General features: G+C 40.5%; 1 protein-coding gene across 1 annotated transcript in view; it reads right to left on the reverse strand.

The window, feature by feature from the left end:
- DCC (DCC netrin 1 receptor) overlaps positions 1–13,377 on the reverse strand; it is a 280,795-nt gene that overhangs the window by 218,511 nt on the left and 48,907 nt on the right. Inside the window, exons 4-5 of the mRNA XM_050716343.1 lie at positions 10,645–10,795; positions 10,134–10,270 (exon numbers count right to left, since the gene is read on the reverse strand). Of these exons, the coding sequence (XP_050572300.1) occupies positions 10,134–10,270; positions 10,645–10,795 (288 nt within the window). The remainder of the gene's footprint in view (positions 1–10,133; positions 10,271–10,644; positions 10,796–13,377) is intronic.

Below are 13,377 nucleotides of genomic sequence, written 5' to 3' on the forward strand. Positions count from 1 at the left end.
GAGCCAACTGCATACAGAGTGAGATTTGAATCAGGAGAGCAAAACAAATAAGAACTCTATAATACTTCTAATGATAGTTAATGCGAAAGCAAAGATCTTTAATGTGAAAGCAAAGATCTTCTTTGCAATCTGGGAGAGATTCCCCATTTCACACAGATGTGCTGTCTGCCAGAATCACTACAAGAGCCAGAAATTCACCTGTGGAAAAGCACAGGTGGGATCTGGCAAATGGGCAGAGAAAGTTTACACCAGCCTCTCAGCTGGTGGGACAGGAGGGTCTTTGAGGTTCTTTGCTAAATAGGGTTCATTCACATCCTTTCTTTGTAATAAGCTGAAGTCAAAATAGGCATTAAATGGATGGTGAATGTTTTAATTAATTTTACTTACACAGAACTGATGCCTTCCAACCATTTCTCCACTGGAGTAACTCATGCACAAGCAGAAATTCTGTTCTCCGTATGAAAAAAAAAATCCGTTCAAGTTCATAATTTCTTATTTATAAGAAGGTGGTTTTAAAACACTCATCGTTATCTCCAATTGGCCTGCAGCTATGCTTTAATTAGATAAATTGTAATAGAGTTGCTCGCAAACCCCATACTGTGCACATCTAATACACCTACAAGGCTTAAAAGGGAATAGAAAAAAATAGATGCTGGCCATACACAAGTCCTTCGAAACTAACTACAAAGTTATTTAAAGCACGTTAGCTGTGGCACCCCATGGTATGCAGTCCTCAACACCACTCTGCTGCTGGGGTAATAGTCAGCAAAGCTGGTTTTTCATGGAAGATTTATGTTGGTGTATATCTGCAAATAAAATACGATCACCATGCAAGTGTCTGTCCATAGACATTCTCCACCAGAGAGCTTCACACCTTCCGCAGCCTCTCAGCAGTACGGGACCATGTTACATTAAGACTCTGCAATAAGATCCAAAATTGCAGGAGGAACAGAAATAATCCTCCGTTAACCGTGTAACTATACATCTAAATATACTTATGATAAAGAACTTGTTCTCTTATTGAACGTCTCCCTTGGGCAGTGCAGGAAGAAGAAATCGTGTTATTTCAAAAGCTGCAATTATTTAGCAGTCATCCCAAATTCGGTGCCAGCTTGTTTATGCAGCTCCTATGAACGATGATGCAGCCGGTGTCTAAATTGAGTTCGCCGTTTCCTTTCCCCCGGCATAGCAAACTGTTTGTCTAAGCTAATAAATGTGCGTATTAACCCAGGCACCTCGCAGGAAGTCTGCTGCGTGCCCCGCTCAATACGCTCTAGTTAAACTAATCGGAACCATTTACTCTTTTAAGACTTTCAAGAGCCTCTCCCTTTCAACTGGGATATAACACAAAGCATCTTTAGGAATCGTGAAGAAGTGCAAAAGCTGGGAAAAGCCACGGCAATAGCACTTGGTACATTTATCACGAGTAACGGGCATTTTTCAGTCTTGGACACTGTCCTCTTTTTTAATAACTGAATTTTGGCAGGTGCATTAATTTGTGTTAACTACGTAGTTTAATGGGAACCACTCCATAACTAAGCGGAGTTCACCACTCATTTCATTTAGGACCTTGTACAATGATTAATCAAACTGATGGCCAATCGCTCTTGTCACGTCGAATCCAAGCAGAGCCAGAAGGCAAAGAGAACAAAAAAAGGTCTAACGAACGCCGCTATTTATCTCACGTTATAAATGGAGAACGTGGGGAAGCACAACAGCATGTAAGCAGAGTGATTTCTCAGCACCTTTCAGTCTGATTTTCACCATCTCGTATCATTAACAGAACAGTTTTGTTGATGGAGGGGAAAAATGACTTTGTGAAATGTTGCAGCTTTAAGGTCAGAGTCCAGGGGGAAGTTTTGCAGGTAACAGAAATGTTGAAATCAGGAACCGCTTTCATTTAAGTACACCTGCTAACTGCCTGGGCAACCTGTTCTTAAAAGCTACAAGTCGAAGCATAAGCTAAAAGAAGTTTTAACACAGACTTTTTTTTTTTTGCTACTAAGTAATGGCACTAATATGTTTTGCAAAGAGATCTGCATGGTTGGGCTGGTGTGTAGGAAGTACCAGGATGACTTACGCTCAAGCACTTTGCTGCACAAAGTCTTCTGGAGAGCTCTGCAATAGAGCAAATCACTCCAAGGGCAAAGAGAAACCACTTCTTTTGTCACAATTATATTCATGCAGTTCTTCATTTATAGTATGAGAGATAAAAGGCTGTTCTCAGAAGTAACCCAGCTATGAGCTCTTCTCTCCCATTGAATCACAGAAACAAACTAGAAAGAGCTGAACACCCAACAGTCAGGTGAAGCACTGAGCACCACTCCTCTCACAGGAACCTTTCTGCTTAAAACAGTTACAGAGAAAAAAAAATTAAAAGCCTTTTTTTTTAAAAAAAAAAAAGCAAGCTGTTTAAAATGTTTGTAGACATCTGTTGTTTTTATTTCTCAAATTCTGCCAGCAATATGGAGAAACTCATTTCATTTTGTGCCTTCCCTGCTGGTCCTTTTCCATTTTGGGGGAAGCATATAATATGCTCTCCTTCTTGGAAAGAGCATGGTGCTAAACAGTGCTAATATATTTATTGTACTACAGCATTATGAAAGATTTCTAGCATTACTACTAGCTACACAGTGAGAGAACGTGTACCTCTTTCCTGGGTTGTGCTCTTGTTTCTCCCTGCTGGATGCTCATAAAAAAAGTTAATCAATATTTAAATGTAAATACATTTCAAGTTACGCAACAATCGGTTATAAAATAATGCTAGTGCCTTTGAAAAATCAGGAATTCATAAATTAAAGGAATTTGTGGAGGCTTGTTTGCTTTGGTTTTATTCCCCCCACCCAAAAAAAGGACAAAATGAGTACTTCGGTGCCCAGACCTCACTGATGGTCAAACTGACCCCACAACAGCTAAACCTTTTTTTTTAAAAAAAAAAAAAAAAAAAAAAAAAAAACAACAACAAACATGAAGACTTTACAGCAAGTCCACATCAACAGCAGCTCTTGCACACACAACTCATGGCTGTACTTAAACTCAAGGTCCTACTTAAAAACAAACCAAGAAGCAAGCAAGCAAACAAAAAAGAAGATGATGACTTGAGTCCCTACAAGGCAAGTAGTTTCTCAATGTTGCTCCTGGTCAGAATTAGCTCCCAGAATTTAGGCACCTCTATAAACCCCATTTAACACCTATGCCCATGAGCAAATAGCAATATTCGTGAGTGTATACGAAGCCATAGAGTGAAACAAGAAAAATACTTCAGAGATGTTTGAAGTAGGCGTCTGGGACACCAAACCATGCCATCACCTGTTGGCCTGGGGAGCATCTGTGTTGGTGCAATGCTATTTTGAAGACTTATACCGGTAGGACTGTGCCCAGCACAGCTCTTGGTGGCTCTAGGAGAAATCAGAACATGGCCACTGCAATGGCTCTGCACACACGTACCAACACATTAAATGTTTCAAGCAACAGAAAAGCTCTCATGTCACAAAGCAAATAGTTTCTTTAACAAGCTATATGACAGAATTTCTCTGCAGCCATTGCAGGCTGATCCACAAAATGAATACTTCAAAAATCAGGCTCTGCATAGACCCAGTACAGTTAACTTTCTGTCATTCATCCTCTTTCAAATTCAAAGGGATTTGTGTACGAATATTTTCCCCTTAACCAAACCTGTAGATCATACCAAGATCGAGCAATTTTCCTGTGATCAGCCAAGGGTATCACAGAGCTTGTTAGGCATATTTATTTTTAATAGAATTGAATTTAAACACCATTATAAGAAACTGGAAAAGGTTAAGTTTCACTCAAGTGCTTTTTACGAGTGTCACGTGCTGAATAAGTATTTGATACTCGTGATGTATGGGCAAGAATTACGTTTTCAGAAGGGTCTGAATCAGACACTCAACTCCCATTCCATTTGTGGCCATACCATTACCAGGATGGGCTTCCCCTTACCTGCAAGTTGGCATCCGCCTTATTATTCACAGATTTCATTAAAAAGAAAAGCCACTCGAAAACTGCAAACTGCTCAAGAAGCAAAGTAAGATTTCAAACAGGAGTGGGGGAAAAAACACTATATGGGAGTTCTCAAAGATCAGGCTGCTGCTCACTTCAGTCCATCACCACTACCAGTACTAACCAGCAACCACAGCATCAGCTGGAAAAGGTTTTTGGTAGATACATGTATCATAATATGTGCAAAGTGGATGCTTCTTCCCAACAGAAAAATTAATTCAATGTTGACTTGAATGTTCCCAACCTTAATTCAGCGTTGACTCACTCCGTAAATGATTTAATCCATCCTGAACTTCTCACCCACACATGTATGTAGAGATATCTAGGTATACAAATACACACACAAATAGAAGAGAGACCATTGAAACCCTCTTTTCTATGTTGTTCAACATTCTCGTTATCCAATAAAACAACGCCAAGTCTTGATTCAATCTACAAACCTGTAAATCCTGAAGTTATACTCCAATAGGAAGCTCCAGAGATTAATATAATCTTTCCAAGTGGAAAAAAAAAAATCATTTCATCAGCTTTATATCTGCGTCAGAGATGTTAGCGCTTGCACCTGCCCAAAATATTCTGTCTGTCTCGACGGCACTCAGTCATGCCGTGAGTTTTCTGATTCATTAAGGGTGCTGGATAAGCCAGTGGTGCTGCTCAGACTGCTTGGCTGCCTGGTTTTATGTAGTTTAAGGTTAAAATCATCCATCAGAATGTCAGGCATGTTCGTACGTAACAGGAAAACTGCAAATATTTCTTTGCAAAACGCTGCTGATTCCAATACTTGCACTGACTCAGCACTGCTCCAGAGAGGCCAGGAATTTAGTTATGCATATGCTATCTTGTAGCCCTTCTTCAAGTGTCCTATTAATAAAATACTCTTCACACATCAGTCTCAGCAAGGACAGCTCCTCTCCCCTTCCATCCCTTGAATCTGTTGCCACGCTTATGTTTTTCCTCTCTTCATTTGCACCCCTCCAGAAGGCAGAACAAATCTGAGATCAAGAGCAACGGGAATTTACAGTAAAAAAACCTGTCAGAGCTCAGACAGCTTTACCAGGGGGAAACCTGGGGTATTCTGTGGTGTTTTGCAGTTTACTGTTTGTGCCAGCACAGACCCCCGGTAGTGCCAAGAATTCATCATTTCTGTCAGAGGGTTACGCAGCTCTGCTGGTACTGTAATATTTCATTTCCTAAATACACGAAACCTTTGAATGAAGCAGCTAATAGCCTGTATCCAGTCTCAGAACATCTCCACGACATTATTTTACTGCTTACGGGGTCTCTAGTTGCATTCATATTGGTACTGTGCGACCATACCATTCACCCCAGTAGCACAACGCAACAGCAGGTAAATGATTTCCAATAGAAACGTTTTGGCCCCAGTTCCGTAAAATTCATTTTTTAACACTGTCCAAATTCATTTTTTTTTCCTGGATGGAAAACCTTACTGCCTCCGTGAAACCAGTGAATGCCATTGATTATATAATACATTCGAAAAATCCTCTAAATAAAGTGGGAGTGAACACAGAAAGAGGTATTGATCCATCTCCTCCAACACCTTCACCTTAGAAAGACTGGATACATTTCCACAGGTAAATCCCTGATTTCCAGAGTTTGGATTGCCTATCCCACATCGACACGCTGAAAACAAGTCCCTTAGCACGGCCAAATTTCAACATTTGACTTTGATATTCTCAGGTCACGCTACCCCTGATTTTCTCTTATCACATGAGAAAAAGATGTGTTTCATCGGCCTTCTGGAAAAGGGTGCCAGGACAACACCTTGGACTTTTAGGTTGACTTGGCTCGACAGAGGAGCTGTAGGGACAGATAACCTCTGTTGCCATGCCACAGACTCAAAATCAGACCTGCGAGAAATATAAAGGATAGTATCAATGTTTTAATTTACACTTTTTTTTTGGTATTAAAATTTATAATAAAAATGAATGGGAGAGATTGGATTTTACGTTCATATGTCTCATTTTTGCCTGCCAAAAGCCATCATGGGACTATCACAGATTACTGCACCAGCTCAGATATACATACGTCCTGTTCCAGAAATAACTATGAACTCAGAGCAGGGAATAATAGTTTATTATTGCGTTTAATTTCTCTAACCAGATAGCAAGACTTGAGCAAGTTTAACCCATTCCACAGTGCAGGGTCACAAAGGAACAGATCCCCAAATCAGTTTTCTAGGGTTCACCAGCTTGGGTAGAGCTGCTGCAACACCTAACCCAGGGAAGATCCATCTGCTTCTCTGAGGTTTATAATAGTGGATCGTCTGCTATAGTTCAGAAATTATTTTACGATGGGTACAAGGCTGGGTTTGACTGAATATTAGCAGTAGTCTCTAACCGGTTTTGCAAATCTTTCAGTACTCGTGCGTTTGTGCAATGTTAGCTTAAGCAGCACTCAAAGGAAGTGTGAGGAGGTTACTCATTTTTCAGGCTTTCACTGCTCTGTCAAACCACATTACGGCGATGCAGGCTTCCTTCTCAATGCTGCTCTCTACCTAAATGATTCACACACAAGAACGTGATCCATGCCCGCTTTATTCAGTACTTCCCACGACCTTGATCTCCCGATATCCATTTTGCTGGTGGAATTTATGCAGCGGAGCTCGAAGTAAAACAAGAAAAAAATGGATTTGACTGAGATGCAGAGTGCTTACAATCGTTCATTCTTGTCAAAAAGACCTAGGTGATTTCATAAGCCACTTCTCACACGGCAGCAAACCTTACTTTTGATGTAGCTTTTCTTCCGCGGTGGCAAAACGAAACCAGTGCTAAAAACACTCCATACTAAAAACTCCCTCGTGAAAGGCATTTGTATAGATGACTGCAGTGTGGAAGTATTTTTTAAGTTGCTTATACCTTATACATATGGATGCATAGTAAAATTTAGCAATAGTTTTTCCTCCAAACATCATGTCAGATTCATTTTTTTTTTCTTCAGAAGATGCTGTGCTCTTCTCCTACCGTATTGGCACAGCTATAATAGCAGCTTGCTCTTTGATGCAATCAAAGGACAATCCAAAAAGTAAGCAGGGAGAAAAAGAAAAAGTTCATAGATATTCAGATCCCATCACACGAATTTATGACCATCTACAAAAATTTTACCGAATTCGATTCTGAAACTCCACCAGGACCTGAAACCCCAGAAATAGGTCCCGCCACCAAAATGGGCGGAGTATGTCGAAATAGGATATAGAAAAGTTTTTCCTACATTTATGTCACTTTGAGAACATTTAGGCCATTGAGGTAGGGTGTTTTCTTTGCCAAAAACAGCAGACTTGCTGAATAAAACATGGAAAAAACCATCAAAAACCCTTCTGAGGACATAAAGGGTGTAAAAATAAAAAAAAGGCACTTCTCAAAGTTAGAAAATACGCAGAAAGGAATTGTAGTTGAGTCTCGTTCATACATCTAATCTTCAAACATTTGTTTAAACTTTAAGTTCCCTAAAGCTACTGAGCACGCAGATGATTTATATATTAAAAAGGTAATCGCCACCAGACCTTTTAATATTCATTACGCAGGGAGACATGGCTAAAATATTGCCAAAAGGCCACGCTACAAAATCACGATTTAGCAAAATTTATCAGCTCTCCTTGCAAATTCATTCACACCTTGCAATTTTAAGCCTATGTCCAATAAAGGAGTTATTTTTAGCTTTTGAAAAGAACTAAGGAATTCCACTGCGCGGTACACTCCATTTCTTGCGAACAGCCTCATTACTTTAAAGATCAAAAGCATCTTGCCCACCATGTGATGTAACTAACTTTGATCTGACGCCGTCTACCCAGATAGACTTCAGAAAAGATAATTATTGGACTTGATTTTTTTTTTTTAACGTCTCGCTTATCCCTCTTCGCACTACAAATGCTTCAATAATTAAAGGATTACATCAATATTAAAAAATGCAAGTTTGGCAACAAAACGCAGATCAGCGATTTACAGTTTGTTAACTAAACGAGCGTATTAACTCTAAGGAAACATATCTCCATTTGTATCTAGCACAACGAAAATAAAATTATCAAGTTGTTGTTCTGTTTACGAGCTACAACAATTACATGAGAAACTTGGTACGTTTGAGAGTTTCCTACTGGTAAGGATGGATTCAACAAATAAACAGATTTGTAGCCCTGCTGTATTGCTCCAAAAAGACAGATATCAGGGGATCGTCATCATCATCTGCTGAGTTTTAGCCACTTAATAACATTTGAATCCTTTGAACAGTTGCTTATTAATGCAAACATACATGAACACGACGCTTCGTTTTCAGTTGCCTGTCACAAAGGAATGATTTACTCATGAAAACAAGAAACGCACATAAATATTGTGCCTTTTTTATCTGCTCCAAATTTGTAAATTCCTCGGTAACATATGTGAAAAGGAACTTAAAGAAAAAAAATCAACCCAGCTCACAGCAACTGCTTCTTTTATATAATACAAACACAGGGACTACAATTGAATTGTGCCATGGCAATGCAGTTTTGGCTTCCTCTTGAGATTGCAAAGAGTCAGCAATGGTGGCATCTTTCATCCTTGTGCAGTTCTAGGTTCATTCTTAGTACTATCTTGGCATTACGTTTCCTCCTTTTAAAGTTTTTCATTTCTGTATTCGACCTTCCAGTTGTGTCATACTGCCATCACATACCTCTCAGAATGCTCAAGAAAATTTATGCGCCTTTAATTTCTACATGACACTTACAGAAAAAGGCGTAACGTAGCTATGGCTAGATGCATTATACACCAAATGCAGGCAGGAATAAATTTTTCAACAGGTATACAAAGGACCTAGGTGCAAAATTCCTCTTAATTTTTATGTAAATCACATGGCCAGAAACAATCTATGCAAGAATCAACACAACGATCACCCAGCCACAGTTGCTCTTACCAAGAGATACTGCTATTGATACTGATACTCTATTGTTGGGGAGAAATATCAATCTAATTTCTACTTCTAGATTTGAACTCAACATCTTTCAGTACAACAAGTACATTGCACAAGAAGTCACCTGCCTTTTTTGTGTAATTCCTTATAATGAAAACGATTTCACAAGTTGAACTTCTGCAATAATAAATCCACATTTTTATTTTTACCCAGTAAAACAATGTATTCTGCTAACGTACCCAAGGAAACAGAACTGAACCCTCTATCATCAGCAATTATTATATTTTATTACAGCTAGATAAAAGGATATTGTTGTACAAGCACTGAATATCCTATAATCCAAATTAAGGCAGTATTCACTAATGAAAGTATTTTTATGCATAAGCTTTAAAGTCAGAATGTAAAATGAAGAGTACATTGAAATACATTATTGTTTGACTAAGAATTAACTACGTAATATTTCAGATCTGATTGAACAACACTGAGGTACTCTGCTACTGCTCAAGGGTTTAAATGAAAAAAATAGAAAAAAAAGGCAGCTCTCAGATCTATACATTTCTTATTTCATTAATAATTGCCATGAAGAAGGGATGTGTGACTTGAGATCTGAGAAAGCAGGTTCGGCCAGGAGGGTGCTTCCATAACATTTAACAACAGGAACCCTCAGACCATCACTGATGAGCGAGTACTTCCACAAGTTGACTTGAACTTTCGGTATTTTGGTGGAAATACTCTAACATACATTGACTTTTCTTACCTTAATATATTGACAGTCACACACGCACCCTGAAGGACAAGCCCTGTTTCTGATCCTAATAATATTGCAGACCCATCCAGGAAAACAGGGCGCACTTGTCGAGCAGCTACAGACCTGATTTTCACCCATCGTACTTCTCACTGCGCACAACAGTGACATGCATTTTAACAGCAGAAATAAGGCTTCAGGAAGCAGAAACAGAAGGAAGGACCATTTACAGAACACTACAGGAGTTAGCATCCAATACCATAAGATACTCAGCAACAGCAAGGCTATAGGACACAGAGGATGTATCCAAAGATTTACAGGATTTGGTTCCCATGGGTGTAAATACCTGATCGTTGCGAAGGAATTGTACAGTTTACAATTACTTGGAGTTATGGAAATTAAGTCTTTGTGAAAAAGGCAATGACTAGAAACATTCCTGGAGAAGCAAAGCAGTAGTTCACGTACTCACCCATCACTGACAGTTCTGCCGAGCCGCTGCTGTTTTCGTTTTTGTAGGTGACGACGCACGTGTATGTCCCTGAATCATCATCGGTCACGTTTGATATGAGTAAGTTACTGCCAGCCAGTAATGAATACTTTTTGGACCTGAAACATTGATATTGTATGTTTGCAGTGCGTTAAGATGGGATCTCTATCCAGCAAAACACACATCGTAAATTATTCCACAAGTGACCCTCAGCTGCGATTTTTGCTGTTAATAACTTTACACTTCCATTTTAAATACCAGCCTAATAATCCGTTGTAGCAGGTGACATTTACGATCGAATTCCACCCTCAGATTTGGTGTAGAGATTAATTACATTGGCAGGTAAAAAACTGGGCCAGTGTCATTAATATTCAGGAGAAAATTTCACGGCCTCCAAGTCTACCCCACTGAACTTCAAGTATCACTCAATGGTTTGCCTTTAATTTGCTCAAGGTAAATGTTATGATATGAAAGGCACGAAGGGGTGAGCTACCTGATGGGGAGCACTTCCTCTCCTCGCAGCCACGTGAAGGTGGGAGGGGGGTACCCAGAGACGCAGCACTCCAAAACAGCATCCTTCCCTTCCATGGCCACCACGTTGGACGGGCGCTGCAGGAAAAATTGTTGCCTGTGCAGACCTGGATCTACAAGAGCAAAAGAGGTAGTTAAGTTTTTTTTTTAAAAAAAAAAAAAGACATTCTTTTTGTTGGGGAATGGGGCATATATAAAACAGCTGATCAGTAACGGCCCCAAGAGACCACACTTTTCACAGATTCTTACTGATGGAAAAAAATAGAAAATCATAGTACAGACATAAAAAGCGTATCAAATCACAATCCTAGAGCCACTTAGGCGTTGAACCAAGGGAGCAATTTGCAGGCAGAACAATACCAGCTTTCAGCAAGGTGAGAATGGACTGTTTATAGCCTGGTATTAAAGCCAGGGCTCGGAAAGCCACAGGAAGAGGCACAGCCACGGTAGGAAAAGAGAGATGTATGTGAGGTTGTAAGTGGTACCGGATTAATGACGCTGTTTTGGAGTTGGAAGAGGGAAGTTCATCAATATGGTGAGGAGAGAGGAAGAAAGCTTCAAGTGAAGGAAAACAGCACATAAAGAAATAACTTGAAAAGCCTGAACAGAAAAGGAATTAGGAGAAAGATCAGTGCCCCAAGTTACCCTTTGCCTTACAAAAGGTGTCCACGTGGACATGCCACGTGTCTGAAGCTGTCTCAGATGGCCCTAAACACTTACTTGTATAAAACCAAGCCAAGTTCAGGGTGCATGTCTTAGGGTGAGCCAAATCTCTCCGTCAGCACCAACTGGACAGTTTTTAAGACACCCACACTCAGGTAATGAGCTGGCCCCAAATGCCACCCGTGGTGTCTGAAATACCAGCAAGCAGAGCCATACGCCAAGGAGGTCTGCGGGGTTTGTTTGCTTTTACACGAGTCTGTTCCTCCTCTAAAAAACGCTTTCATTTTCTTATCGCAGATGTTGAAGCAAACGTGCTGGACCACAGCCATCAAACATTACTCCTTGTTTCTGACACAAACATAAAAATTACATAATATAAATGAATATTCCTACCAAAATTAACAGCTACCAGATCTTCCAAAATCATCTCCAAGTAATTAACTGGTTCTCCCGTAGAAGTAGAAAGAAACAGTAAGTAACTGCGTGCATTTCTTACGGATTTACTACGGCATATTTCAACTTCGTACCAGAACCAGATGGACAAGCAGTTTCCAGCCATCAGAAGTACAACTGGTGCAGAAGTTAGCGCACACAATTCAATAGCTTCAATCTGTGAAGACATCCTACCTGATGTCCTGGTTTTGACTAGGACAGAGTTGATTTTCCTCCTAGTAGCTGGTATGGTGCCGTGTTTTGGTTTTAGGAGGAGAATTATGCTGATAACACACCGATGGAGGTGTGGGGGGATGGAAGCAAATGTCTGTCTAGTGCTTTGTCAAACCACAGCAGCTGGTCACTGCGATGCCTTTGGTCTATGAATTGCCCAGTACCTCTTGCAATACACACAAATCTTCTCATCCCTTAACTTTGTCCAACTTATTCTCATTTAGGACAGCTCCTTTTGCCTCTCACAGCCACCTGTGCCCCAGAAGTGCCTCGCCAGCTGCTTCTCTGCTCTACAAACACCCCAATGCCCGGAGGAGGGAGGGTGCCACGCTCTACAGTCGCACGGCGTCATCGCTTCTTGCTCCGTTCAGGATTCACAAACGCCTTGGGTTGCACGTGAACTTCTCTGACCTCTCTAATGATACAGCTGCTAGCTGAAAAGCCACACAGATACTTGGGAAAAGTATCCAAGGACATCCTTGTAGATGTAGACATCCGCAATTTCTTCTCAAAGAACCAAAATCTTGAACAACAGGACGGTGTTAATGCTAAAAAAAAAAAGTCATCGGCCAAAAGGTCTGCAGACCATGGGCTGTGAGCTTCAGCACGAGGTACAGCATCGTTTGTATGATCTCCATCCACTTACACTTGGAAATGGGGTTAAAAATATCACTAAACGTGTACTGGGTAAACCCTGTGAAAATATGGATTAATGGCGCGACAGAGCTACTTCAGGATCAGGTTGAGTTGTCTGATAACAGTGCTGAATGTTCCACCAGTACAACCAGTTATTCCCAGCTCATTACAAAGAGTCTATCAAATGATATTTTTACATCAGAAAGAAAGGAAAAATGAGTGAGATTTTAAGATCAAATGGTCATTAAATCTTTTCTCTCCTACAGCACAGGCCATGGATTTACATCCAGCCTGAGCTCAAAAATATGTTCGAATAAAGTGCATTCTTCGAGAGGGCATCCATTCTTGATTATCAAGATATCAAAGTTCTCGTTATGCCCTTCTCCAGCTGATTAAAGAGCACTTAGTATCACTTAGTATATTCTCCCTGACAAGGTACTCATAGCCCATAATCAAGCCCACACAATCAACCAGCTACGCGCCAGCTTCGGCGAAGGACAAAGTGCTGTGCTGAAGCCCTGGCTCCGCTGGAGTCATTGACTTCATTCCAGCCACGATTTCATCTCTTATGCACGAGCGTGTCGTTTGTGGCCTGAACCCAACGCCGCGGTGCCCCCATCAACAGGGACGTGCCAGGACACCTCTTGCTCTTTTTCTCACAAAGCTGCTCTCTCTACGCTCCCAAAACTGTTAGTGAAGCACTTGATTCATTTCTCCCACCCCAATCTGC

Source organism: Cygnus atratus, chromosome Z (genome assembly GCF_013377495.2).
Source record: "Cygnus atratus isolate AKBS03 ecotype Queensland, Australia chromosome Z, CAtr_DNAZoo_HiC_assembly, whole genome shotgun sequence".
Lineage (NCBI taxonomy): Eukaryota > Metazoa > Chordata > Aves > Anseriformes > Anatidae > Cygnus > Cygnus atratus.